This window comes from Molothrus ater, unplaced genomic scaffold (assembly GCF_012460135.2).
Source record: "Molothrus ater isolate BHLD 08-10-18 breed brown headed cowbird unplaced genomic scaffold, BPBGC_Mater_1.1 matUn_MA114, whole genome shotgun sequence".
Lineage (NCBI taxonomy): Eukaryota > Metazoa > Chordata > Aves > Passeriformes > Icteridae > Molothrus > Molothrus ater.
Window position 1 is genome coordinate 52,868 of NW_023416569.1, and position 26,777 is coordinate 79,644.

General features: G+C 53.7%; 2 protein-coding genes across 2 annotated transcripts in view; both read right to left on the minus strand.

The window, feature by feature from the left end:
• The window catches only part of LOC129047097 (zinc finger protein 850-like), a 271,901-nt gene that overhangs the window by 24,598 nt on the left and 220,526 nt on the right, over window positions 1-26,777 (minus strand). The window lies entirely within an intron of this gene.
• On the minus strand, window positions 24,783-26,677 carry LOC118700999 (serine/threonine-protein kinase pim-1-like). Its single transcript, XM_054518249.1, has 5 exons — window positions 26,653-26,677; window positions 26,427-26,491; window positions 25,923-26,289; window positions 25,132-25,308; window positions 24,783-24,889 (listed from the first exon to the last, which is right to left on the minus strand). Exons 1-5 carry the CDS (start codon window positions 26,675-26,677, stop codon window positions 24,783-24,785), a joined length of 741 nt encoding a protein of 246 aa, XP_054374224.1.

The window sequence follows — 26,777 nt, forward strand, 5'->3', positions numbered from 1 at the left end:
TAGCTGGGTGTGTATTCAATTACCCTCTGTTAAATGTGGGGCAATTATCATCTGTTAATTGAGCAGTTTACTTTATCTCTTCCACATTAATCCTCCCTCCAGGGAGATATCTTGTGTTAATGGGCCATTGAGTGTCACTGATAAATAATCCATCATCCCATTGTGAGAAGCTCTGCCCAGAGGGAGGAGCCAAACATTCCTACCTGGATATAATCTGAGAAGGTGAACAACAGAGTCAGCCTTCTCCCACAAGATTCCCAGAAGAGCAGCTTCCAGCTCCACTGGATCCCAGAGGAAGACCAGGCCAATGGACGCCACAACTGGACCTTCAGAGGAAAACTCCACCCTTCTACAGGATCACTGCTCCAACAGAACCACACCTGTCACTGCAGGAGCACTGCAGCCACCATTTAACAGGAGTGCTACCAACACTCTGACCCACAGGGTGTTAGGCCATATTCTGACTCTGTAAGTAGTTTTTTAGTACTACTGCATTTGTATTTTTAATTTTCCTTCTGAAGAACTGTTATTCCTATTCCCATAGACTTTGCTTGACAGCCCCTTCTTTTGAAAATTATAATTCCAAGTGAAGGGATTAACATTTTCCATTTCAAGGGAGTCTCCTGCCTTCCTTAGCAGACACCTGTCTTTTCAAACTGACACAATGCCCTGGGACAGCCAGGCAGGTGAGGAGGAAGTCAGTGCCCCTTTCCCCCTCTCTCCTGCTCCATCTCCCAGCCCAGTACAGCCCCCGGCTGCAGGACAACCCTGCTGCCAACCCCGTCCTGCCGGGGATGCACTGGGGGGATCTCCTTCCCCTTCCCTCTGGCACGGAGGCAAATCCCATCCTCTCCTTGTCCTTCCTCCCCCAGAGAAGAAGCTGAGGATGGAGACCAGGGAGGACAAATCCCCACAGCAGAACATCGTGGAAGAGGCCATTTTGAGTGGCTCCACGGTGCAGAATTCCGACATAGAGGAAAAGCCCCAGAGATTCCACAGGAGGAGGGGCTGCAAACCCAGCCCAGGTTGCTCTGAGGAGGAAAGACCCACCCTGAGCCAGGAAGGTGGACAGAGCTCAGAGGTGGTGGTCCATGGGCAGCTTCACAATGGGGAGAAGTCCTACAAGTGCTTGGAGTGTGGGAAGAGCTTCAGGCAGAGCAGCACCCTGATCAGCCACCAGATGATCCACACTGGGGAAATGCCCTGTGAGTGTGGGGAGTGTGGGAAGAGCTTCCCCAGCAGCTCTCACTTCACCAGACACCAACGGAGCCGCCAGTAAGGAAAGCCCTGCAAATGCCCCAGTTGTAGGAACAGCTTCATGCACCACTCCAGCTTCATCCCCCTTTAGAGGACCTGCATTGGGAAGAGTCCTGGGGATCCGTGTTGCCCATGATTCATGCTGGGAGGACACCTGTCCCTTTTCCTGCCCGTGGTATGATGTGGGATGGAGGAACATGAGGGTCTGGCCATGGCTATGACATTACATTCACTCCCACCTCAGGCCATTGCTAGGGGCAGGAAAGGGACTCTCTCTCTCTCTCTCTGCCTGAGGAGAAGGGTGTCCTTTCCAGACAGGGGAAATTGTGGCTGGGAAGAGACAGTCAGTTGTGTTATAGCTTTCCCAGTCAAAATTTTATTTATCTCTTCTGTTATCAATATTGTTTCTGTTCCATTTTTTCCTTATCTCATTGCTGTTCCAAATAAATTGTTCTTATCCCAGCCCGGGATCTTTGCCTTTTGTGCTTTCCATGGGAGGCGGGAGGGCAGCGAGGGCAGCATGGTTTTAGCAGGAGCAGGAAATTGGGGAATCCCATTCCTGAACCCTGGCCTGTGGAAACCGAGCATCCCAGCTGGTGGCAGCCCTGGTGTTCATGGCAACCACCCCTGGCATGGGGTCTCCATGGAACTGCCAAGGCACTGACCATAGCAACAGGGGGCTGGTGATGGTTGCCTGCTAAGGATCAGATTTGTCACAGGCCCTCAGAGAGGTTCCATGGGGACTTTCCAAGAGTCTCCAGGCTGTTCCAGAGCTGCAATTTCACAGGCAGAGACAGGGGCTCCATGGAGACCTCCCAGGGCTTTCTGGGGATGGTAAAGAGACCTGTGGTCAGAGGCAGTCACAGCCATTCCATGGTGACATCCCAGGGCACCTTGGGCTGCAAAGGCACCGATCTGTCACAGGCACTCACGGGGGCTCCACGGTGACATCCCAGGAGTCCCCAGGCTGCCAAAGAGCCGGGATGTCCCAGACACTCACAGGAGTTCCTGCCATGGGCACAGTGGGGGCTTCAGGAAAAGCTTTATTTCTTTATTAGAAAAACTCGTGCTGAGACATGAGGTGGAGAAATTACACCCAACACCCACCATGGATCCTCAAACCCTTGCAGGGCCCCTAGACTTCTAAAATGCCTTCTAAGAGAGGAGACTGGAAGCAGCTGGATATAATCCCAGCCCCAGAGTTTGTCAAAGGTGTAGAAGATTGGACAGGTTAGATTGAACTTTAACCCAATTTGTCCCACAGGATTATTGATGGAATACCAGATAAATTATATGTATATATAGCTCTGATTGATTCTGATCCTGATCAGACAGAAAGATCTTAAGCAGAGTTAATTATTCCACAGTACAGGAGCTATAACAATTATTAGAATATTGTACTCTAGGCAGCAATTTTGAAGTCAACAGGGCCTTGCTGGAGTTGTTGGAGCCCATTGCAGGCAGAGCCTCCTGCTCCAGCAGGAACTGCCTTTCCTGTGCCATCAGCAGGGCAGGTCCCGCTGCAGGAAAAGCCCCAGGCCAGCCCCAGCACAGGGAAGGCCTCGGGCACAAGGGCAGAGTGCCGTGCTGGGAGCTGTGCCAGGGAGAGCCTGAGGCACCAAAGGCACCTTGGCAGCAGCAGCTGCTTGCAGGCCATGGCCAGAAGCCTCCCTTGGCAGCCCGGCCTGGTGGCCACCACTGCAGAGCTGCTGCCTCAGGGCTCATTCCTGGCTGGCCTCTGAAAAGCCACTTGTGCTCCAGGAGCCTGACTGGGAAGCCATTGGCCCCAGCACCTTGGGGGCAAGATATCAATGACAAAACTCTTCATGCCAGCAGAGCCAAGGCAGGGGCAGAGCAAAGGGCAGAGCCAGGCCCAGGGGACAGGGCTGCCATGGTGATGGCTGTGAGGGCACTGCCCCTGCAGCAGCCTGGCTGCCCTCAGCAGACATTCTGGCCAGAAGCGTTGTGAGGGCACCCAGCACATCAGAGAACCCACACTACAAGAATTCTGCCACTGGGGAGGGCAGGGGGTTTCACTGGGTCAGGTTGCACAAAGCTCCTGATCTTGGACAATTCCTGGGATGGGGCATCCACTTCTCTGGAAATACAGTTGCAGTTTTGTGCCTCATTCAGTTTAGAGATAATAACCCTTCTTTTGTCACTTCAAGATTTGGGAGAAAATAACTTTGAGCACTGTTTTTCCATTTTCACAGACCTTGGAGAGGACCCAAAATCTCCCAAGATGGGGTTTGGAGGCCTCATCACAAAACCAGGAGGGAGGGTCTGCAGGCTCTGGGCTCTGTGGTGTGGAGACTGAGGACAGAACAGGAATAGCCTGGGAGGGATGGAAGGGTAGTTTCAGAGAGGCTGGAGCTTTTCTTCCTAGTGGGAATGAGCCTGAGGAAGACATAATAGCACCAAGGGCAGCTGGGGAGGCCCAGAGTGGACACCAGGAGAAAGGAATTTCCCTGGCAGGGCAGGGCTGTGGTGCAGCACGTCCCCCAGCAGGAGCCTGGAGCAGCCCAAGGCTTTGTGTGGGCAGGCAGAGGCAGGCAGGAGGCAGAGCTGTCAGCAAAGGAAGGGGCCAGCCAGGTGGGGCAGCCGGGGGATGCCGACAGCCTGCAGGGACAGAGGCGCAGGTTTGCTCAGCACCAGAGACACCTTTGCCTTGCTTGTCCCCACCTGTCATCACTGCCACCAGTGTTCTGCTCTACCTGGAACCTGGGGATACTTTCTCAGTCGTTTCTCTCAGAAGGATCAATTTAAAGTATGAGAAACTTCAGTGTTTCACCCTCTTTTTGAATCCCTGAGAAGTTCTTTGAGTACACTCTGAGGGACTGAGTCTGATGGAAAGAGCACCAAAGCCCCAGAGGGTCATTACAGTCCTTGTGCTGTGTTTGTGCTGCTGAGCTGGGCCGGGCTCCTGGCCCAGAGGCAGCTCCTGGCAAGGGCAGCAGAGTTGCAGAGAGACAGCTCTGGCCAGGAGCAGCTCCTGTGCACAGCCCAGCAGGGCTGGGGCACTGCCAGGGCCCCTCAGGGACACCAGCAGGGCACAGACAGAGCTCCCAGGGGCTCAGCACTGGCAGGGGCTGTGGCATGTCCCAGAGGGGGCTGTGTCACAGCAGCTCCTCTGGGGCTGTGTCATGGAGGCACAGAGCAGCTGTGATGTCAGCAAGGGGCTGTGTGTGACAGCACAGAGTGGGCTGTGTGAGGTCACAGATTGGGCTATGACATCACAGAGTTTGTTGTGTGAGGTCACTGAGCAGCTACAGCATCATAGAGGGGACTGTGTGACATCACAGAGCAGGCTGTGACATCATGGCATGGCTGTATGACATCACAGAGCTGGCTGTGAGGTCAAAGTGTTTGCTGTGACATTACAGAGTGTGAGTATGACATCACAGAGAGGGTTTTGTGGCATCACAGAGGGGGTTGTGACATCACACAGCTGTCTGTGACATCATAGTGTGAGCCCATAGAGCAGATCGTGCTGTCATAGATCGTGGCTCTGTGACATGAGGGAGTGGGTTGTGACATCACTGGCTGGCTGTGTAACATCATAGAGCAGGCTGTGACATCACAGAACAAACTGTGACATCGCAGTGTGACGCTTTGACATCAGAGTCTTCTGTGACATCACAGAGCAGCTCTGTAACATCACAGGGGCCTATGTGACATCACAGGAGACTGTGTGACATCATAGGAGGAAATGTGACATCACAGGGGACTGTGTGACATCACAGGGGGCTGTGTGACATCACACGGGGACTCCATGACATCACAGGGGCCTATGTGACATCACAGGAGGCAATGTGACATCACAGGGGCTGTGTGAGGACACTGGGGAGGTCACTCTGCCCCGGCCCCCCTCAGAGTTCCCCCCAGAGCAGTCCAACCCTGCTCGTGCACAGCAGGGTCCCCTGTCCCCCCGGGTCCCCCTGCCCCCGGTGCCGCAGCCTCCCCCAGAGGATGTTCCACGAGATCGACCCCAGAGCCTGACATGGGGACGGGGGGCCGGGGCCCTGGGGGTGGCACAGGGGGACAGGGACCCCCCGGCAGCGTCCCCGTGTCCCCCAGAGCCAGAGCCTGGGCCAGGGCTCCTTCACCCTGGTACCAACGAGGCCTTGAGAGCGCTGAAAAAGTCCCCAGCAAGGGAGCAGCAAAAACCAGATTTAATATTAAGCAACAGCAGCACAAAGTTCCTTGGCAAGAGTCACTCTGCTCCTGACTGGACACTTCAGGCACACCAAGGAAACAAAACAACAAAAAAACCAAACAAAGTCCAGGCAATCAAACTAGAAATGAACTGAGAACTGTCCCTGTGTATGTGTGACACAAGGACAGTGAGAGCAAGGATGAAAGGAATACAGCCCAAAAGCTTAACAGAGCTCAATCTTAACAGGACTTAACTTATACCTTAATCTTAACTGATACCTTCAATTTCACAATTAAGCAAAAAACAGCATTTAGCAGGATTTAATCTAACTTTTAACCTATGACTTTGCAATTTAACAGAGGATTAACATTTAACATTATTTGACTCAGCTTATAACTTATATTAAACATAGCAACTTAGGGAAACAACTCTTAGCGGTGTTTAACTTCACTTAGACCTCGTGACTTAACCTTACCTACAGGCAATGTAGGTAAGGTTAAGTCATTCTGGCCACACTTGGCACCAACAGCTTTCTTTGGCAGTGTGAGAACAGGGATGTTGTGCCACTGAAGGAACAAAACCAGTTCCCAGGGCTGCTGCTACAGAAAGCAGGAGCTGGTTGGGCAGCAGCAGTGCCTGGAGCAGACAGTGTTTGTGATGAGCTGCAGAGGAGCTGAGCCCAGGGGCTGTTGGCCAAGGCCGAGCCCCAAGGAGCATTTCTCAGCTGGCTGGGCGGCCTGAGAAGGGGAGGGGGGAATGCAGCAGCACAGGGCCCATGGAACCAAGGGACCATTGTGAAACTGTGGGGCCCTGTGAGACCAAGGGACCATTGTGACACTGTGGGGCCCTGTGAGACCAAGGGACCACTGTGACACTGTGGGGCCTCATGGAATCATGGAGAGCACTGTGACATTGCTGGGCCTCATGGAACCATGGGAACCATACTGACACTGTGTGGCTCCATGGAGTGTAGGGATCATTGTGACACTGAGAGGCCCCATCAAACCAAGGGTCCATTGTGACACCGTGGGGCCTCATGGAACTGTAATGCCATTGTGACACTTTGGGGTGTCATGAGACCAAGGGGCCATTGTGACACTGTAAGACCCCAGGGAGCCAAAGGTCCATTGTGACATTGCAAGACCTCATAGAACCTAATGGAGAGACCATTTGGACACTTCAGAGCCTCATGGAACCAGGGTCCATTGTGACACTGAGGGGATTCATAGAATCATGGAGACTCATAGAATCACTGGGACACTGTGGGGCCCTATGGAATAAGTAAAGCTTTGTGACACTGTCAGGCTTCATGGAACCAGTGAGACCATGGTGACCCTGGGGGTCCGCACAGAACCAAGAGCACCATTGTGATACTGTGGGGCCTGGTGAAACCAAGAGGCCTTTATGACACTGCAGGGCTGCATGAAACCAAAGGCCCATTGTGACATTAAAGGGCCTGATGTCATCAGTGGTCCATTGTGACACTGTGGAGCCAAAGGAGACCATTGTGACACTGCAAACCCCCAGGGTCCAAAGGTCCATTGTGACATTGCAGGGCTCATGGAACAGAGGAGTCCTGTGACATTGCGGGGGCTGGGGAACCATGGAGACCATTGTGACACTGCAAGGCCTCATGGAATTTTTAAAACCATTGTGACACTGTGGGGCCTTATGGAACCTAGGGGCCATTGTGACACTGCAGGGCCCCATAAAACAAAGGGAATGCCGAACAGGTCTGCCTTGGCCTCCCAGGGCCACCTGATAGGTCCAGCTGACCTTGGCATGTTGAGGGTCTCTTCTCTTCTGCTAATAAAACAATGGGGCTCTGTGCTTTCCTTCCTATGGAAAAGACCTTCATCTCCAGGTGCCCATGGCCAGAACTGGGATTTCACCTCCATTTCCTTATATCCAGGGATTGTTCACATAGCGATATTGCCAGGACAAGTCTGTCTTGCAGTGGTTTCACAAGGGTCACTTCCCATCTGTCCCCAAAACACTGGGAAAGGCTCTGTGTTTTCCTGCCTATGGGAAAAGAACTGTCCTGCTTCTCCAGGTGCCCATTACCAAGATTGGGATTCCATCTCTAAAACTCCCTAAAACCAAAGACAGCGCCCAGAAAAAATCTGCCATTCCTGACAAGTCTGGCTGGCCTTGGCCTAGTGAGGTTCTCACGTGCCTTCCAAACACTGGGGCTCCATGTTTTCCTTCGCATGAAAAAGAAATGTCCTTCTCCTCGATGTGCCCATGGCCAGAATTGGGATTTCACCTCCAACCTTCCTTATTGTGACAAATTGGAGGAGATTGTTGGCTGGAAACATTCTGTGGGGGGGGAGGAAGGGGCAGGTCCAGCCTTGCCTTGCCCTGGACCCCCAGCCCTGCCCTGCCCTGGAACCCCAATGCCCCCAGAGCCTCTATCCCAGCCCAGCAGTGGCTGCCAGTCCCTGGCACAGCACAGGCAATGCTCCACAGCGACCTCTGCAGCCCCCAGCCCAGCTCCTGAGGGACCAAATGAGCCCAAGCCCCACCTGGGGGAAGGGCCCAGGGAGACCAAGGGCTATTGAAGGCTGACCACAAGGCAAGCACAAATCTTGACCCTGGATCCTCTTGGAATTTCCATCTGAACACTGCTGGAATCCAGGAATTGGTACCTGTGTGTGTGCTTCTCTATATCTTTTCTGTCTTTAGCTCTCTCTATGTCTTCTTCTACTACTGTCCTTGCACAAATTTTGAGTAACTTAAAATTGAATGGGCTTTGAGTTTATGCAGTTGAATGGGCCAAGGTAATGCTTTGAGAATTGTTTTCTGTTAATTGAATGTGACATTAAATCATTTGCCAAAGTTTCTCAAATTTTCTAAAGTTGCCAGTAAAGGCTATTTAGTTCTTTTGAGCTCTTGAGTATTTCCTGTCAGTATTTCTCCAGTGCATGCAACTCAGGGTACAGAAACAACTGTAAATTCCTTTTAAATGTCTCCTTGAGAGAGATGTTTGGGGGATGGGAGTCAGGAATTGTCTGTGCTGCTTGGCCCAGCCCAGGCAGGGATTTCCCAGCCACGTTCCACACTCCATTGCCCAGCTGGAGCTGCTGGTGCCTCTGAGTTGTGCTGCCCCAGCCCCAGGGACGCTCTCCTTGTCTGCCCATTCTCCCACGGTCTCTGGGCAGGGATGGCCTCAGTGGGGGCTGCTGACATCCTCAGCAACTTGGAGGCTGCTGCTGAATTTCCCTGCTCCAGAGGCTTGTTCAGCCTTCAGCTCTTCAGTGCAGGAATTCAGTGTCCCAGGGCTCATGAACATTCAGAACACCTGAACAAGCCAAGCCCCTGGGAATCATTTGATTTTAATTTTCAAATAATTTGTGGCTAATAAGACAGATCTCAGTAATATATCCACAGTGAATGCGATATATTTAAAAAGACAGTGAGAAAAAGATTTTTCAGGTCGTGTTTAGGTTTTTTTCCCCCTGTTAATTCATTGACATGTGCAATCTCCAATTGACATTGAATCCAAGTACCTCCTCATGCAGTTTGAATAAATATGAAAATCAAGACCCTTCATGGCTGACAATCAATCAGACTCTGTCCCTACCCCCACCCCACCATTTCCCCCATCCAAGCCCTGGCACTCAGAGCAGCCTTGTGCAATCTGAGCTCCCTCCAGCCCAGGCTGAACCTGCAGCTTTCAGCTCCTTGGCTCCAACTCCCACCTGCTTTCCTTGGAGAAGGAGCTGCCTGGGACACAGAGGGATGTTCATTAATTGTCAGCCACCAAAGCCAAGGGAAGGCACAGCTCCATCAAATGCAAAAGTCATTCCTCTGCTGGATATTAAATCCACTTTGCACAGCAGACAGTCTCAGAGCAATAGAAAACACCTTCTGTGCCCAGCACAGATCCCAAAGTCCCCCCAATCCCTCCCTGCCCCGATTCTGCCCAGATTTGCTCTTTGCACACACGAGTCACAGACTGAAGTCAGGAGCTCCCTCCATGCCCAGAGGGAGGAGAAGAGAGAAAGGGGATGAAGAGCTCTCCTGTGCAGAGCCAAGGTCCATGTGCAGCCCCTGCAGAGGGAACCACAACTCATCAGGTTTGTGTCCTTTGGGCTCAGGGCCTGGTGACACTCAGAGGCACAGAAAGGTTTCTTGCCAACAAACACATGTTGAACATTTGAACAGTTTAATAACCATCACAGCTCTTCCCTCAGCTCTCTGAGATGTCCCAGCCTCATCTGACATGTCCCCCATTCTCAAGGGATTTCTGTACAGAACAGTTTTAGGCAAAGACATAAGAAAAAATCTGTGACAGATAGAAACACAATTAAGACCTTGACTAATGTGATATTTATTTGAAATTCAGAAATATTGGGCAAGTCCCTGCAGCCCAAAGCATGAAACCAGTCATTTGACAGGCACTTGAATGACCAGAGAGCATCTGGAGGAGGACATCTGAAAGCAGCAAGGTGGACAAAGATCCAGCTGGTCTAGTGAAGGGGTGTCCTTAGACATGGCCATTTAAGCAGGTGACCTGGAAACACCTGAAGGAAGAGGGAGAGGAAGTAATACAGTAGATATTGGTGACACAAGTCCACAGGAAGACCAGCATTTCTTCTCCTTCTCCATCAGGACACTTCCAGGAACTTCGTGTTCCTGGTCGGAGAATTTTGCCATTTCTTAAAAGTACTCAAACGACCCAGAAAATAAAGATTCGCTTGTATATTATGAAACTAACAGGTATTAACACCTGTGCCCCTTTCCAGGCAGACATCAGTTGTGTGCCCATGAACAGGCAGTGCCACTCATGCCCTGAGGTGCCCAGCTGGGATTGGATCTCTCCAAGAGCACCTGAGGGAGAGCAGAGCACCTTGCAAGCTGCAGGTCCCTGACAGCCCCGCAGGGCTCCTGTGCCATCAACACCTGCTCTGCTCCAGTCTGAAACAGGGCCCAGCATGGTGCCGGGATCATCAGAGAGCTGAGGTGTGTGCTGGAATTCAATGGCCTCCCCATCCCGCAGCAGCCCTGCATTTCCCTCCTGCAGCCTTGGTCTCCAGCCCAGCCATGGAGGCTCTTTGGGCTCTGGAGTGTTGCTGCAGCCCCCAAGGGCAGCTGAGCTCTGCCTTTGGCACAGTCAGGCCTGGGCAGCGCAGGCCATGCTCTGCTCAGGCCAGGCTGCTCTGGGCCCTGGCCCCACGGCCTCAGCCCCTGCCAAGGGCACAGCAGCAGCTGCAGCTGCCACAGGACTCAGCCCCAGCCATGGGGGAAGGTGCTTGGCCAAGGCCAAAGGAGGCTCCCTGGCTGCCCTGCTCCCCTCAGGCTGACGTTCTGAGAGCTCTGCCGCCCCTGCTGCCATCCCATCTGCCCAGGGCAGCACCAGAGCCCTGGCCTTGGGGCCCTCAAGAGCTGCTCCTGCTCCAGGCCCAGGGCCCATGCCAAAGCTGGGACAGCAGCCACAAAGCTGTGCCCATTTCTGTTCATTGCTGCCCTGATAGGGATGGATCCTCAGCCACTTGGAGGGTACTCATGAACGTTACAAGTCTTGAGGCCTCTTCTTTCTTGCGCTTTTCAGTTCAGGAACTCAGTGAGAAAAGCTCACAAAAATTTGTTCAAAACACCTGAATGAAAAAAGCCCTTGGGAATAATTCAAATTTTCAATTATTCTGTGGCTAATTAGACAGATTTCAGAATTGCATTCAAATTGAATATACTGTTTGAAAAAAATGCAGAGAGAACTGTTTTGACCTGTTTTTATTTCCTGTTTATTGATTGATTATCAGAAATATCCAATTGATATCGACCCCAGCACCTCCTAATGCTGTCTGAACAGACATGAAAATCAAGACCCTTCACGGCTGACAATCAATAACACTTTGTCCCAACCCCATCCACACCATTTCCCTCATCCAACCCCTGGTGCTCCTATGCATCAGGAATGGTGTGGCCAGCAGGAGCAGGGCAGGGATTCTTCCCCTGTGCTCTCACTGGTTGGGCAGCACCTCCAGTGCTGTGTCCAGTTCTGGGCCCCACAGTTTAGGAATGACAATGGAGGGTCTGGAGCGTGTCCAGAGAAGGGCAACAAGGCTGGGAAGAGGTCTGGAGCACAAGTCCTGAGAGGAGCAGCAGAGGCAGCTGGGGTTGTTTATCCTGGAGAAGAGGAGGCTCAGGGGACAGAAGGCAGTGTCAGGGCATAGGTTGGACTTGATGATCTCCAAGGTATTTTCCAGCCTTGTTGATTCTGTGATTCTCTGAAACCACCCTTGGAGCAGGTGCAGGATGAGCCCCGGGCCTCCTCTTCAGCAGCTCCAGCAGCCCAGGTCCCTCAGCTTCTCCTGCCAGCCCCAAAGCCCATCCTGTCAGTCCTGCAGAGCCTCTGCAGCTCCTCCTCATTGCCCAGAACAGGGAGCCCCAGAGCCAGACACAGCAGCCCAGATGTGCCCCCCTGGCCTGGGGTGCCTCTGGCAAGGGAGCAGCAGCAGGCACTGCAGGAGCCTGCAGACAATTCCTGCAGCACTTGTAGGATGATCCTGCTGCCCAAGGGACGTTCCCATGGGGCTGAGTCAGGAACTGCAATGGAGAGTGGGGCCAGAGAGGAAAGGGCCAACAGGGATGGGCTGTTTGCAGGGGAGGGAATAAGGATGGGCAAGAGGAAGAAAATTCTACCATGAAGAGTAAAGAAAGCAAAGGTGAAGCCAAGGAAATGCTCAGGGCAGTTTGGGGGTGGCTGCCAGGCAGCCCTGGCTCTGAGCAACAGCGTCTGCAGAGGCACAGGAAACTCCCAGCTGATGGGAACAAACTTTCTGGCTGAGTGCAGAGGCCAGGACAAAGCTGAGTGGTTTCCCTGGTGTCCCGCAGCCCTTGCTGGCCCCAGGGGCTGACGGCATTTGTGCTCCCTCAGGTTCATGTCCCCACAGCAACAGCATGGGGGTGCTGCCCCTGCTGTGTGCAATGCAAACAGGGGCTCCTGAGGCAGTGCTGCCGTGTCTGTGCCTGCAAGGATGGGGCACCTGTGTGAGCTGGGGGAGAGGCCAGGGCTGCAGAGGAGGGATGTTGTTGGCAGCTGCATGAGGACGCACTGGGACGCTGCCCTGGGCTGTGCAGCGCACTGGGGATGGATCAGCCCCTGCTCTGCTGCTCCTTCCCGTCTGCCCCAGGGCCCTTGCAGAGCCCCAGCCATGCTGTTTGCCCCCAGCCTGCCCACGGCCAGCCTGGGGCTGCTGACGGGGGTTTCTGTGCTGAGCATTGGCCTGGCCGTGTTCTTGAGAGAGCCTGGGCAAGGAGCCTGGAGCCCCCAGGGCCTGGCCTGAGGCGTCAGCGCTGCCCCAGCAGTGCCCATGGCCTGTCCCTGCTGCAGCCCCGGCACTGCCACCCCCAGGGCTGTGCCTGGCCCCGAGAGCACTCAGGCCCTGCAGCAACACCAGGGCCACCAGGGCAGCGGGGCAGGGCCACGGCAGCAGCACTGGCAACACCAAGTGCTGCTGCTGCTGCTGCTGCTGGGCACAGCTGCTGGGCCAGCACTGATCTGCCCCAGCTCTGCACACAGACATTGCTGCTGCAGCTCCAGAGAAGGCAACACAAGGGCATCTCTGCAGAAAACTCTGCTGGGAGATTCTTTAGTTCCTTTAAAGCCACAAAGAGCACAACCCCTCATTGACACAGTCTGTGACTACAGGGAAGGTGGAGAGAAACAAAATGAGAAATGGCACAAACATTGACGTTTATTTGTGGACAATATGAAAAAACTAAAACAAAAGGAAAAAACTCCACAACCAAAGCAACAAGAACTATAAAGATGACTTTTATTACAAGTGATTTGCAGAAATTGACCAGCAGTTTAATGTTTCTGAAACCATCCAGTCCTCAGTCTCCACACTGCAGCCTTGAGCTCCTGGTTCCTCAGGCTGTAGATGAGGGGGTTTAGGGCTGGAGGCACCACCGAGCACAGAACTGACAGGGCCAGATCCTGGGATGGGGAGGACATGGAGGGGGGCTTCAGGTAGGCAAATATGCCAGTGCTGAGGAACAGGGTGACCACAGCCAGGTGAGGGAGGCAGGTGGAAAAGGCTTTGTGCCGTCCCTGCTCAGAGGGGATCCTCAGCACAGCCCTGAAGATCTGCACAGGGGGGAGAATACAATGAACACAAAACAACCTAAAAAAAGAAAAGCACTAAAAGCAAGAAGCCCAAATTCCCTCAGGTTTGTGTCTGAGCAGGAGAGCTTGAGGATCTGTGGGATTTCACAGAAGAACTGGCCCAGGGCATTGCCATGGCACAGAGGCAGGGAAAATGTATTGGCCGTGTGCAGCAATGAATAGAGAAAGGCACTGGCCCAGGCAGCTGCTGCCATGTGGGCACAAGCTCTGCTGCCCAGGAGGGTCCCGTAGTGCAGGGGTTTGCAGATGGACACGTAGCGGTCGTAGCACATGATGGTCAGCAGATAAAATTCTGCTGATATGAAGAAGAGAAAGAAAAAGAGCTGAGCAGCACATCCAGTGTAGGAGATGTTGCTGGTGTCCCAGAGGGAATTGTGCATGGCTTTGGGGACAGTGGTGCAGATGGAGCCCAGGTCAGTGAGGGCCAGGTTGAGCAGGAAGAAGAACATGGGCGTGTGCAGGTGGTGGCCGCAGGCTACGGCGCTGATGATGAGGCCGTTGCCCAGGAGGGCAGCCAGGGAGATGCCCAGCAAGAGGCAGAAGTGCAGGAGCTGCAGCTGCCGCGTGTCTGCCAATGCCAGCAGCAGGAAGTGCCTGATGCAGCTGCTGTTGGACATTTGCTGAGGCTGCAAATGGGGATTTGTTCTTGGAGAAAGGACAGTGAAGATTTGGAGCAGATATCTGTAACTGAAATCAAAGCCATTTCCCATATACCCTCCTCTGTAACACACAGACATGGTGTTTAGTATTTTCAAGATCTGGGGTTTTCTTTTTAACCTCCCCCCTTGTCTTTTGTGATATTCTTGAATATCAGATATGCTCAGCAATTTTGCTACATTTTTGGAAAACAGAGCAAGTTCTGTGAGGCAAATTGATGAGTGGAGAGTGAGGGGAGATGGTCTGGCCTTCTGACCTGTTCAGAATTTCTCTGGGTTTTAACCTTGCTCAGGTGGAGGGTGATCACCTTCCCATGCTACACCTAAAATGTCACCAGGCACTGCTGGGAGCAGATGGATCCACCACAGCCCGGCTCCACATTTGTAGCCAAGGACTCAGTCTGCTCATTTCACCAACCCAGCACCATTTTCAGTGTCACAACACCTCTGCCTTTCCCCATCAATCTTATAACTCAGAGATGCTCTAGGACAGGTTTGCACCCTGGATTGAAGCTCCCAGCTTGGACTGAAATCTCAGGGAGACTTCCAAGTGTCCTTCTGATGGCATTGGACTGTGGGAGATGCAGCTCCTTCCCTGGCTGCACTGACAGCGTTGCCCAGAGCCGGGCACTGGGGACAGCGTCACCCTGAGCCAGCTGTGCCCCCTCCAGAGCCCCCAGGGCCGGGCAGCTGCTCCCAGCCCTGTGCTCTGCAGAGGGAACTGGGCCCGGGGCTGCAGAGCTGCCCCACGGCTCTGCTGCAGCTCTGCCTGCACAGGAGGGGCTGCACGCCTTGGAGCCCCGGCCCTGAGGGCAGAGGCTTGGCTGGGGCACAGGAGGGAGGGGGCTTGTTCAGAGGGAGGGGCTGCACTGCAGGGGCTCCTGTGGGCACCTCTAAACTCTCCCTGCCACAGCATTGCTGGGCTTTGTTTTCTCTCATTGCCTGATCTTCTCTCTGCTTCCTGCAGATTTCCCTCCTGCAGGTGTTTCCCTCTGCCTGATCTCTCCCTGCCAGCACTCACAGACCCCAGATCTCTGTGCACTCTCCTTGGCCCTACAGAACCCTTCCTGTTTGCAGGGCACTGGCTGGGGGCAGGTTCTGTTTGCAGCTTGGAGAAAGGACAGCTCAGACTGGGCCTGATGGCTCCAGCAAATGTGATGCTGCTGCTGTCCATGGGCAGAGTGGCTGAAAGCACATTAGGGATCTCCTGTGAACCTATTGGTCACTAAAAGCAACAGTTCGGATGTCTGAAGCTCTTGTCAAAATTCATAATTAATAATTCAGAATTAACCTTTAATATGTATCCCCTCCTCCTTGCCATTCTCCAGTAGTAGTAAACTGAATACCTAATCTTAGGAAATTTCCTCATTTTGAACAAAACCCTTGCCCTGGAAATATTCTATGACTGATCAAAACCCCTCAGCATGTGAGAGATTCATGAGCATTTCACCTCCCCTGCACCAGAAATACTCAGACTTGTACTCACAGGCTCTGCAGGCATTGGGATGTTCCAGCTGCAGGAGATGGCTCCAGGAGCTGCAGCTGCATTGTCCTGCAGCCAGAGGTTCCTGTGCCAAGGGCTGGCAGTGATTGTGCCCCAGGCACTTCTCAGCCCCTTCCCAGCCCTGACTGATTGAAGCTCTCTGTGCCTCTGTGCTGTGCCCGGGCTGGCTGCAGGCAGTGCCCCAGCCCTGCTGGGCTGGCACAAGAGCTGCTCATCAAGAGAAATGTGCTTTTGAAGCTCTTCTTGGTGACCAGGAGCTGCCTCTGAGCCAGGAGCCCAGCCCAGCTCAGCAGCACAGACACAGCACAAGGACTTTAATCAGCCTCTGGGGCTTTGTGCTCAGGCCGTGAACATCAGTCCCTGAGAGGGAGCTGAAGAAACCTCTCCAGAACTCCAAGGCAGAATCACACTCCAAAGTTTCTTGGACTTTTAATGGGTCCCAGAGAGGGACACGACTGAGCAAGTGTCCCCAGGCCCCAGGCAGAGCAGAGAACTGCAGGCAGTGATGACAGGTGGGGACAAAGAGAAGCCAAGTCTTGGTGCCCTGGGGCACAGCAGGGTCTGTGCCAGCAAGGGCTGGGAGGAGACACCTTGTCCTGAGGCCCTGGGGCCTCCTGGCACAGCCCCAGCCAGGCTGGGCACTGTCAGCCCCTTGTCCTGCCCTCAGCATCCCCCCCTAACCCACATCCCAGTGGCCTCAAGGATCTGCTGCAAGGAGTCCCTGGGGAGCCTTGCTCAGCAATGGCCCTGGGGGCTCCTTCATGCTCCCTGCAGGGACTGCAGGTTTTCCAAAGGACTTTGGCTTTGGCTTTTGCCTTGGAGTCTCTGAGAGGTTTGTGCAATCCTGGCCTCCAATTATCTGCTGTAATTAGTCCCTGGAGAGGCTTTGTCAGTAACAACACTCACTGGGGCTCATTAATGCTTTAAGGTACTTCAGTTATTTGAAGGTACTTGGTGTTTCCCTTTTGATCCAGACTCTGTGAGAGGTTTGTGCAATCATGGCCCCAATTATCTGCTTTAACGAGTCCCTGGAGAGCTTTGTACTGACACTCAGTGGGGCTCATTAATACTTTGAGATACTCAAGGTTTTTGAGGTACTTTGGATTTCCATTCCACACTGAGTCTCTGAGAGGATTTCAAGTCATCCTGGCCTCCAATTCTCTCCTCCAAGGACTCCATGAGGAGCCTGTGTTAGGGATGGACCTCAGTGGGACCCATTCATGCCTTCAGACACTTTGAGTTTTTCCTCTGACTTTGACTCCTGGCAAGGTTTGTGCAATCCCCTCTCAGGCCCTGAGGTTCCAGACTCAGCTCCAAATGCACCACGGGTTTCATTAGGATCAAGCAAGTCCTGGCAAACCATGGCTCTGCATTGATTTCCCTCTGCTCTAGTGCAGTTCATCAGGATGATTTCCTTTTACAGTTATGGAGAAATATTTCAAAGAGCTTCTAAGAAATATGTATTCCTATTTTAAAGGGTGTCTTTATTGCTGTTCCTATTTCACAGGATGTGATTGCAGCATTCTGTGATTGATATTGATCCAGGGACTCTCCTAAGGAGGTCTGGCCTGGTCAGAGAAGCTGTGCCTTGAGGTCTGACCCAGTGTGCACAACCTTGCTCCACATTCCCCAATGCCATCCTGTCTCTCCTCACTCACCTGGGACCTGCTGTGCTCAGAGACCTGGATTCACAAAGCCAAAGAGCGGCTTTTCTTCTTTTAGTTTTTCAAGCAATCTAAAACTCTTTGAGTTTCCCCATTGCAAACAGACACCCTCCTCAAGTGTGTGCCAAGCCCAAGGTGCCACCGAGACCACTCCAGACCTGCCCTGGGCCAGCTGTGAGGGTGGATCATCATCCCAACCTGCACTGAGCCATTGCAAGGGACTGTTGCCATGGACAATGCACTGACCCCACTGCTGGCTTTGGGTGCCATGGCAACCCCCATCAGTTCAGGTTTCCTTGGAAACCAGCCCAAGGAGCCATTTCTGCAGCCAGGTTCCATGGCCCCTTGCCTGCAGAGCTGTTGCTGCCCTGGGCTGCCATGGCAACCCTGAGGACAAAGCGGTGCCCAGGCTGTTCCAGGTACAATTGCAGTGACACTCGTTGGTGCCACCAGGTGCCATGGCAATGGCCACAGGGACCCGTTCCTTAGATTGGTGCCAAGGCAACCAATGCCCGGAGCCGGACCCCTTGCTCAGGGCTGGTGTCAGTGCCCAGGGCCAGAGGGGATCCCTTGCTGGGGGCTGTGCCATGGCCACCTTCCCTGTGCCGCGCTGGCCGCTCGGGCACCAGGAACCAGCAGCCAAGGGCACTGGCAGGGCCAAAGGCCAGGTCAGCCAGACAGAAAGGGGCAGCGCTGGGCACTGTTTCCATGGCAACCGGCACTGGGAGGACACCTGGGTCACCTGTCCTGGCAGCTGCCATGGAAAGCCCTGGCAGGGACTGAGGGCACAGCCCCTGGCACTGAGACACTGCTGGGCCGGGTGCTGAGCACAGGGCTGAGCACGCAGAGATGGTTTTGTTCTTGCTGAGCTGCAGCACAGCCAAGGCCTGTCCTGCCCCTCGTCCAGCCACGCTGGGGAGGGGCTGGGGCTGCGGGGGAGCTTGGCAGGGGACACAGCCAGGACAGGTGACCCCAACTGACCCCGGGCACAGCCCAGACCAGAGCACATCATGCTCAGGGTATGAAGGGGGGGAACAAGGAGGAAGGGGGAATTTTGGAGGGAGGGTTTCTGCCTTGCCAGGTAACACTTAGGCAAGAGGGGGCCCTGTTTCTCCAGTGGGCAGGGTCACTACCAAAGACACAGACACCAACTGAAGGAATTGTGGCATTTATATCATGCACAGCTGCAAAGAATTACAAAAGGATAAGCTCAGCAAAGCACATCATCATTAGCAAAGAATTATAAAAGAAGCTCAGCAATCCATCATAACTCATCATTACATTTTGATGACTAACCCCTTGGTGAAACACTAGAGGTGTTTGTGGCAGACAAAGATTCTGGCTGACTATCAAGGTACAACTTACAGACACCTGTAGTACTTTAGTGACACCGTTCCTTATGCATTTTTCTCAATCTCATTCGAGTTAGGAACAACAATTCTGTTGTCCATGGAGCTGGCACCATGGTAATTCCAGAATAATGCTCCCAGGCCCTTTGCTGTTCAGCTTTACCATGCTGTCTGTGGCTAACAAGGCCTGGGGGGGTCCTTTCCCCTCGGGCTGGAAGGGGCCGGGTCCCAGTCCCTGAGGGGCACCCGGGCTCCTGGATGCAATTCCTGTGCAAGTCCCTCAGTGTCACAGCAGCCTTCACATGGAGCCCCATGGATCAGAGCATTTCCCAAAGGGGCCCTTGGGGCAAACAGGGAGATTTGGTCTGGCAGCATGTGTAAAACAATATCCTGTCAGATCTACTTGTTCTCACACAGAACGCTTGGCTGCAGGGACACATTCCCATTGCTCCTGCCCAGGTTTCAGGACCCAGAGTTGTCTTTCCCAGGAGCTGCTCCTTCAGCTGCCTCGGGAGGGCCATTTGGCCTCCGGACCCACACTCTGGCTCCATTATTAGGGCTGCTGGATCCAAACCCTTTATCTCCACAAACAGTGGTGATTGCAGGTGGATCTCCATTCTTCACAATCCTTCTTAAAATTGCAATATTGATAATTGTGCTACCCTGTCATGGGGTTGACTAATCCAATCCTGGTCACTATTGTTTAACAGAATTACTGTAATTTCTCCTGGATATTCTGCATCAATTCCTCCTGCCATGACAGGAACACTTTGCAAGGCCAAGCTCGAGTGAGCAGTTATCAAACCAAAGTGTCCTGGAGGAATCTGAATTCCTGTTTCAGTATTGATAGCTCTCATTTGCTTTGAATTTATCCAAACTAATTCCAATGCATGAAGGCCCAGCCCTGCAGCTTCTGGGCTGGCCCTGCCAGGGGCCATCACAGCCAGAACAATTTCCCAGGCAGTTCAAGTCTCACTGCCCATGGTTGGATTTGCAAACTGGGGGCAGCCGTGCACAGCCAGGGGGTTTCCATTTCCCCAGTGGGCCATTGTTAAGGGCATGGGGCACATCTGGGAGATGGGTTCTCCATGGGCAAAGGTTCCCATCTCCTCATTTTTTCAACTGCTCTTTTAACAACCCCTTCACCCATTCAACCAATCCTGCAGCTTGTGCATAGTCTGGTACATGAAAAACCCTGCAGGCTTCATCACTGAAATTTTCACAGGACCAGACAAAGCACTCTGCATCACAGTATCAGCAAATCCTGTAAAAACAGCCAATTTCCTCCCTTCCTCCTTGTTTCACTGTATACAATCTCACAAAGTTGACCACTGACATTAGGGTCCTGGCCAATCCTGTTCTGTAGGGTATTTAGTGTTACATCCCTGAACAGCCAAAGCTACCAAATTAGTATTGTCAGCACTACTTCACATTATTATAATTTTATATGTAAATAGTGATATAGAAATATTGATATAGATATAGATTTGGACAGATATAGACATAAATATATATAAATGGATAAATATATATTAAGATCCTATTATCCTACAAATATGTACATAGTTATTTATTATATTGATATTTCACTTGCACAAATGCATCTGAGCTCAGGATTAAAACCTTCTTCTCTTGCTCCATGTGGGGGCATTCCAACAATAATTGTTCCTTCTGAAGGTGCTATTTCCAATGTACTCTTAACAAATTCATCTTTGTCTGCCCAAACCCACAAGTCCTTTTCCTTTTCCATGTGCAATCTTTGGATGCATTTGAAGCCATCCAGGGGTTCAGCCTCTTTTACCCGACTGCCCCACTGCTCCCACGGGGCTCCAACCTCAGCCCAGTCCAGAGCCAGGGAACTCCAGGGAAGGGCTTCCCATCTGGGAATTTCTGATGGCACTGATTCCTCACATTGACATTGAACAAGTGACATTTTGTTGGGATCTGGCCAGACTGTGCCAGTTTTGTTTTACCAGTGGGCAGGGTCAGCACCAAAGACACAGACTCCAACTGAAGGAATCAGTGTCATTTCCTGCAGCTCAAAGCAGCAAAGAATCACAACAGGAGCAGCTCAGCAATGCACCCAACCATCCCCACCAAAGATTGCCTGCAGTGATTGAGAAAGATCCAGCCCCAGTTACCCTCAGCCTTTACCATCGCCCAGACCCACACAGCAGCTGGGGAAGCTGTCACAGCCAAGGGCTGCAGAGCCACTCCTGGGCACTGGCAATTCCTGCAGGTGCCTCCAGCCACAGGTGAGGCTCCAACCCCGCTGGGAGAGGGCCCAGCTCTGACAGTGCTGAATGGACAAACTGACAGCACTGCTACTGTGGCAACATCTGGTTTCATCCTCCTCTTGGCTCCCTCCCAAAGCCTGGCCAGGGCCCCAGGAGGAACCAAGGGAGGTGACTTTGACCATTCAGCCCCAAACAAGGCCAGATGTCAGATTTCATGGCCTGGTCTGGCTTCTAAATACACAAAGGTCAATACATGTTTCACTAATGAGTGGCTACATCTATCACAGTGCTAATGACCATGCATATTTCATCAGGGAGCAGATACAAAGATAACCTTTGCTTGGAAGGTTCACCCAGAGGCCACCTTGGGCTCAGGGCCTGCTGTTCAGGCCTCACTCAGGGCTGCTGTCCAGGCCTTGGCACTCCAGGGACGTGCTTTAGTGCTGGGCTTGGCACTGCTGGGTGAGCAGCTGCACTGGGTGAGCTCAGAGGGCTTTTCCAACAGAAAGGATTCTGTGATTCCATGATTCTATCCACTGCATTCAGCTGGGTCCATGTTAGCAGCATTCATTTGCTCAGAAAGTCTCCTCTTGCCCAGCTCCTGTGGCCTGAGGCTTCAGCTCCTTCAGCTCCTGGTGCTGAGCTGCTCATGCTGAACGAGACGACTTGGAGAGAAGAACACAGTCCATGCAATTCCTTCTGGGACACGGAGAGGGGAGGCTGTGCAAACAGGAGCATTGTTTGCTGTGGCCTCCTCTCTTCCCTTCACGCCTTTCAGCGCTTGGAACCAGCCAAGAGCTTTCTCCAAGAGTGCAATGGAGCAGCTGTTCCTGCTCCTGGCTCTGGCTCTCTCCAGTCTCTGCCCTTGCCTGCTTCTGTCCCTCGTGCTGTGCCCTCTGTTCCCCCAGGGCTGGCTGGCTGCTGCCCAGGACTGTGGCACTGGCACAGATCCAGTGCTCCAGAGCCTCCTTTCTGTGCCCTTGGAGCTGACTGGGCGCAGCAGCCTTCTCCATCTGCAAGCTTCCCATGGACAGGGAGTGCCCAGCTCCGTTCCTTGCACAGCCTCCAGGAGCCCAGGGCTGCCATCTCAAGTCCCTGCTGGCACTGGGGTCTCCCAGGTGCCTCAGGCTGCTGTGACACCGCTGCACACGGGAGGGAACAGGGGCAGGGACTGTGCTGAAAGTCAGCTCCATCTGCTGCTGCTGCTGCTGCTGCTGCTGCTGTGGGGTCATTTGTGCAGCCCTGGCCCAGAGTCAGGGATCAGATCCTGCCAGTCTCTTCCAGCCCTGGCTGCTCAGAGTTTGGGCCCTGGAGCCTCAGGTGGGCAAAGGCAGCTGCTCCTGGTCCCTCTGTGTGCCCATGTTCAGCAGTGCTGCTCCATCAGTCTGTGCCCAGCAATGGGGAAAAGCCTCAGCCCTGCAGGGCCAGGAGCTGCCGGGCTCTGCCTGAGCAGCTCAGCCAGCAGGAAGGGAGCTGCTCCACACAGGAACTGTGGGATCTCAGCACATCATTCCTGATGTTCAGAGATGCCAGGAGAACCCTTGGGGGTCTCGAAAATCCTGGAATGTTGCCAGAAGTGTCTGGTGGCTTGATTTTGATCCATCCACAGAAATAACAAGAGTTTGAGGACAAGAGAATCACTTTAGAGTAAAAGGTGTAAAAGGGACACATTTTGAAAGTGAAATATAGACTTTAAGGTTTTGGGTACAGGGGGGTTATGGAGACAAGATGGAGGGATCAGGGCGTGTCTTGTCCTTCTTCTTCCTTCTTCTTGTCCTCCATCTCCTGTGGTGATGTTGGCATTTGGGGATTGGTTTATGGTGAAGGTGCACTTGCTAACATGGGTGAAAAGCATTGGGAAATAAAGGTAAATATTATGTACGTAGATATTAGTATAAAAAGACATGACCGCCCCGTGGGTGGTCAGAGAGTGCCTGTGACTGCTTGCAGATCAGACCTCTGTTGGGCAGACAGAAAATTTTGTAGATAAGAAATAATAAACAACCCGAAGACCGAAAAGCTGAAGAGTCCAGACTCATCCTTTAAAACGCGTGCCACCCAAGAACCACACTACCCGTGTCGGGGCAGAGACAGACAGCCGAACCCGACAAGGAACCAGGAGCAAAGGACATTCCTTTGATAGGACATGTTTTCTGTTAAAAAAAAAAGAAAAAATTATTAAAAGCACAGAAAAGAATGTGAAAGAAAAAAACAAAACCGAAGTCTGTAAAGAAAAATAGTGCATAACTTTGGATTAAGAGGTAACTGATCTTTCTTAAAAAGAGAACGGTTATTTATTTTGTAAATGTGGTGATGGCATGGATCCATCTTACTGGCCTCAGAAATCTTTTTAAAAAAAAGATTTTGGGCTTTGGTTCCAACATTGTTATTTTCAATTGTGGTGAAATTGTTGTGAAGCAAGAGGAAATTGCTTTGTGCCCTGCCAGCTCCAAGCAGGATTGGGAATCTAATCTCTGTCAAACCCCAAATCCTTTAGAAGATGCCCTTCCTTCTCAGCCTGGAAATGAGCTGCACATTCCCTTTGAAACTGTCAGGGGTTTCTTAAAGACACAAAGTCCCACTGACAGCTTTTTGCTCTGGTTTGAAGTGCAGAAGGGCAATTCTCCATCCACCAGCTCCAGACTGCACTGCCTCAGGAGCACGGCTCACTCGCCAGCTTTGGCCCACTCGTGGCACTGCTGGAGGAGGAAGAAAGTGCAACTGCACAATTCCAGCCAATCAAGAAGGAAGAATGGGACAGACAAAACAGCCTGTGCAGATCCAGGCGTTCAGCTGGGACTGTGGAGAGTTTGGGTCCTTGCCAATTGGATGTGTGTCCCCAGCTGCAATCTCTGGGCCTGCAGCAGAGTCTCACTCACCTGCCAAAGCAGAAAGCTCAGGCGCTGTGCTCGCAACGGGCTCGTCTGATGCAAAGCTGTCAGAGCAATGTGAGGGCAGAGCCAGCCCAACTGAGCCCAGAGCTGAGCCCAGCAGAGCCCTGGCAGAGCCCAGAGCAGCCTCAGCACCCACAGAACCCGGCTGCAAGGAGAGAAAGCAGAAACCGCCCGTCAGCTGAGGGCTCCTGTGCCCTTGTGCCAAGGCCTGTGGTGCCCAGGCCATGCTGGCTGTGCCCAGAGCTGTGCCCAGAGCTGCCCATCCCTGCTGCCTTTGGCAGCAGAGCAGGAGGGCAGGACATGTGCCCAGCCTGCAGCCAGCCCCGGCACATCCAGCCCTCAGCAGCTGCCCAGAGCCAAAAAGCAGCTGGGCAGCAACTGAAGAATTCATTGCATCTGCCCCAGCAAAGGGGGAACCTTTGGTGCCCGGCCAGGCTGTGCCAGGCCCAGATCTGGGAGCATCCCCCTGCCTGTGGACTCACCTGAAAATTGGGCCTGGAGCCTGGCTTTGAAGAAGGTGCCAGAATCCAAGTCCATCATCTTCAGCTGGCCAGGCCGAGGAAGAGAGTGTCACCCTCGAGCTTGTCCTTGGTGTCTCCAGCAGCAGCCCCACCTTGTACAGCTTCTCCAGGGGCTCCTTCTCCTTCCCTGGGGCCAGACCAGGCTGTCAGGGCTCTGCCCAGGGCCCCAGCCATCCATGAACCAGACAAACCAAACCAGGGGGGATGGTGGCCACCAGTGCTTGCCACCCCAGGTTTCCAGCTCAGCTCCAGCCCAAGAGCTGCGTGTTCCCTTCTGCTGACCCCTGCTCAGAGCTACAGGCAGCACAAAACCAGCCTGGTTTGCTTTGCCACTGATTGCCAAGAGATGTGTGGAGCTGATACCTGCCAGGCCCCTGGATCCAACTGTGCACGTGGATCTCTCCCATCTTCTAGGGCAGAGGAACACCCTGCACCCAAGGATGGCAGAAAAGCTCTTCTAAGGACAGCCTGTCTGAGGGTTGCATGGACAAACACCTCTTAATGATATCTTGGCACTCTGGGGAGAGAAACCAGAAATCACCAGTCAGCTGGAGAAGTTGCCCCCCTGTTCCCGTGCCCAGGCCATGCTGGCTGTGCCCAGAGCTGGGCCTAAACTTCCCCATGGATGCTCTGTTTGGAGGAGAGCAGGAGAGCAGGACCTGTGCCACCTCCTCAGCAGCTGCCAGAGCGGGATGCCCACGAGCCCGCTGCTATCTCCCAGCACTGAGATCCCCCCCGTGCCCAGAGATGAGGATCCACCTTGAGAGAGCCATCGCGGGAACAAGATCCGCCCCCGGATGATCTCCTGGCCCCTCCTGAACGGGTGCTTGCCCATGACCAGGTGGCACAGCAGGAGGCCCAGGGACCAGATCGTCACTGCCTCACCGTGGTAGCGTTGGTGCTGGATCCACTCTGGTGGGCTGTAGGACAGGGTTCCTGTGGAACACAGACACAGCTCAGCAGGGGGATGCTGCTGCTCCCAGAGCCTGGCCCCAGCATCCCTGGCCATGTGGGGGTTGCCCCAGAGGCACACGGGGTGAGCGCTGCCCTCTCACCAGCACCTGGGACTTGTGTACAAACTTGGGGCTGGAAAAGAAGCCACAGGTGCTGGAAGAGGGCAGCAGAAACCCTGGGAAGGCCCAACCATGACACACAAAGGAAAAACCCACCCAGTGGTGGAGAAAACCCACTCTCCTCCCCACCTGTATGGCCCCAAAAATGTTAATAAGCCAAGGCAAACAAGGGGAGCGGAGCAGTCCAAGCCCTTCCTCGCCTGCACACCAAACCATCTGGGGCACGGGGTCAGACCCTCCTCTCTGCTACCCCCATGGGGGTTTGTGTCGGGCTGGCTGTCCCAGCTCCAGCCCCAGCCCAGGCCACAGTGGGTGCTGAAGGCTGTCGGCAGGGCTGGCAGCGGGCCCCCCTCACACCCCACCCAAATCAACTCGGCTGCCGCATCAATCCCATCCCGGCTGCAATAGGGGAAAGCCCCGGTGCTGCACCCAGGCTGGGCCATGAGATGCCCAGGAGAATCTCCTGCGAGGGCTCACCTGCAAACTGGGTGTAGGCTGTGTCTTGGAGGAAGGCGGCACAGCCAAAATCGATGAGTTTCAGCTGCCCGCTGGCCAGGTCGAGCAGGATGTTCTCGGGCTCGATGTCCCTGTGCAGGACCCCGCAGGTGGTGCAGTGCCGCACAGCCTCCAGCACCTGGCGGAACAGCGCCCGCGCCTCCTCCTCGGGCAGGAACCCCCGCTCCGCCAGGAAACCCGAGAGCTCCTGGCACCGCTCCGGACGCTCCAGCACCAGCAGGAAGCTGTCGGGGAGCTCGAGCCACTCCAGGAGCTGAATGACAGCGGCACAGCCAAGGGACACCTTGGCCAGCAGCACGATCTCCAGCGGCGCGCTGCTGCCGTCGGGCTGCGGGAGGAGCGTGGTGCCGTCAGTGGGGCTGAGGCCGTGCCGGGGCTCTGGGAGCCCTCAGCCAGCCCGGGATTCTCTGCACGCCCCGCTCAGCCCACGCCCGCTCTCCCCGCAGGGCTCCCGGCGGCTCCCACCCTGCCGGGCCCCGGCTCCTCGCCGCCCGGCCCGGCCTGGCTGCTGCCGGCCTTGCACCAGACGACTGCAGGGCACGCAAAGTAACACAACAGATCTGAAAATCCAGAAGCCAATTGATGGCAGACTCAAAGGACAGACAGATGCTAAAGATTTTATATTATTTGAAAGTAGCAATAGACAGAGTCCAACTTGCCCCACCCCAGGGAGGCACCTGGGTGGTCCCACCTTGCCCAAATCTGCATGAATCCATTGGAGTCTTATGTTTTGGAAGACCTCACCACAGAGAAGACCAGAAGAGGATTTTATGGTATGCCAATGGGATCCATGGAATGGTGATGTTTTTCACTTCA

Coding starts and splice junctions, on each gene's coding strand:
- LOC118700999 (XM_054518249.1), bottom strand. CDS start 26,677: ATGGATTCATGCAGATTTGGGCAAG. Junction 26,492..26,652: donor TTCATGCAGATTTGGGCAAG/GTGGGACCACCC, acceptor CGTGCCCTGCAG/TCGTCTGGTGCAAGGCCGGC. Junction 24,890..25,131: donor CCCGCGATGGCTCTCTCAAG/GTGGATCCTCAT, acceptor TTCTCTCCCCAG/AGTGCCAAGATATCATTAAG.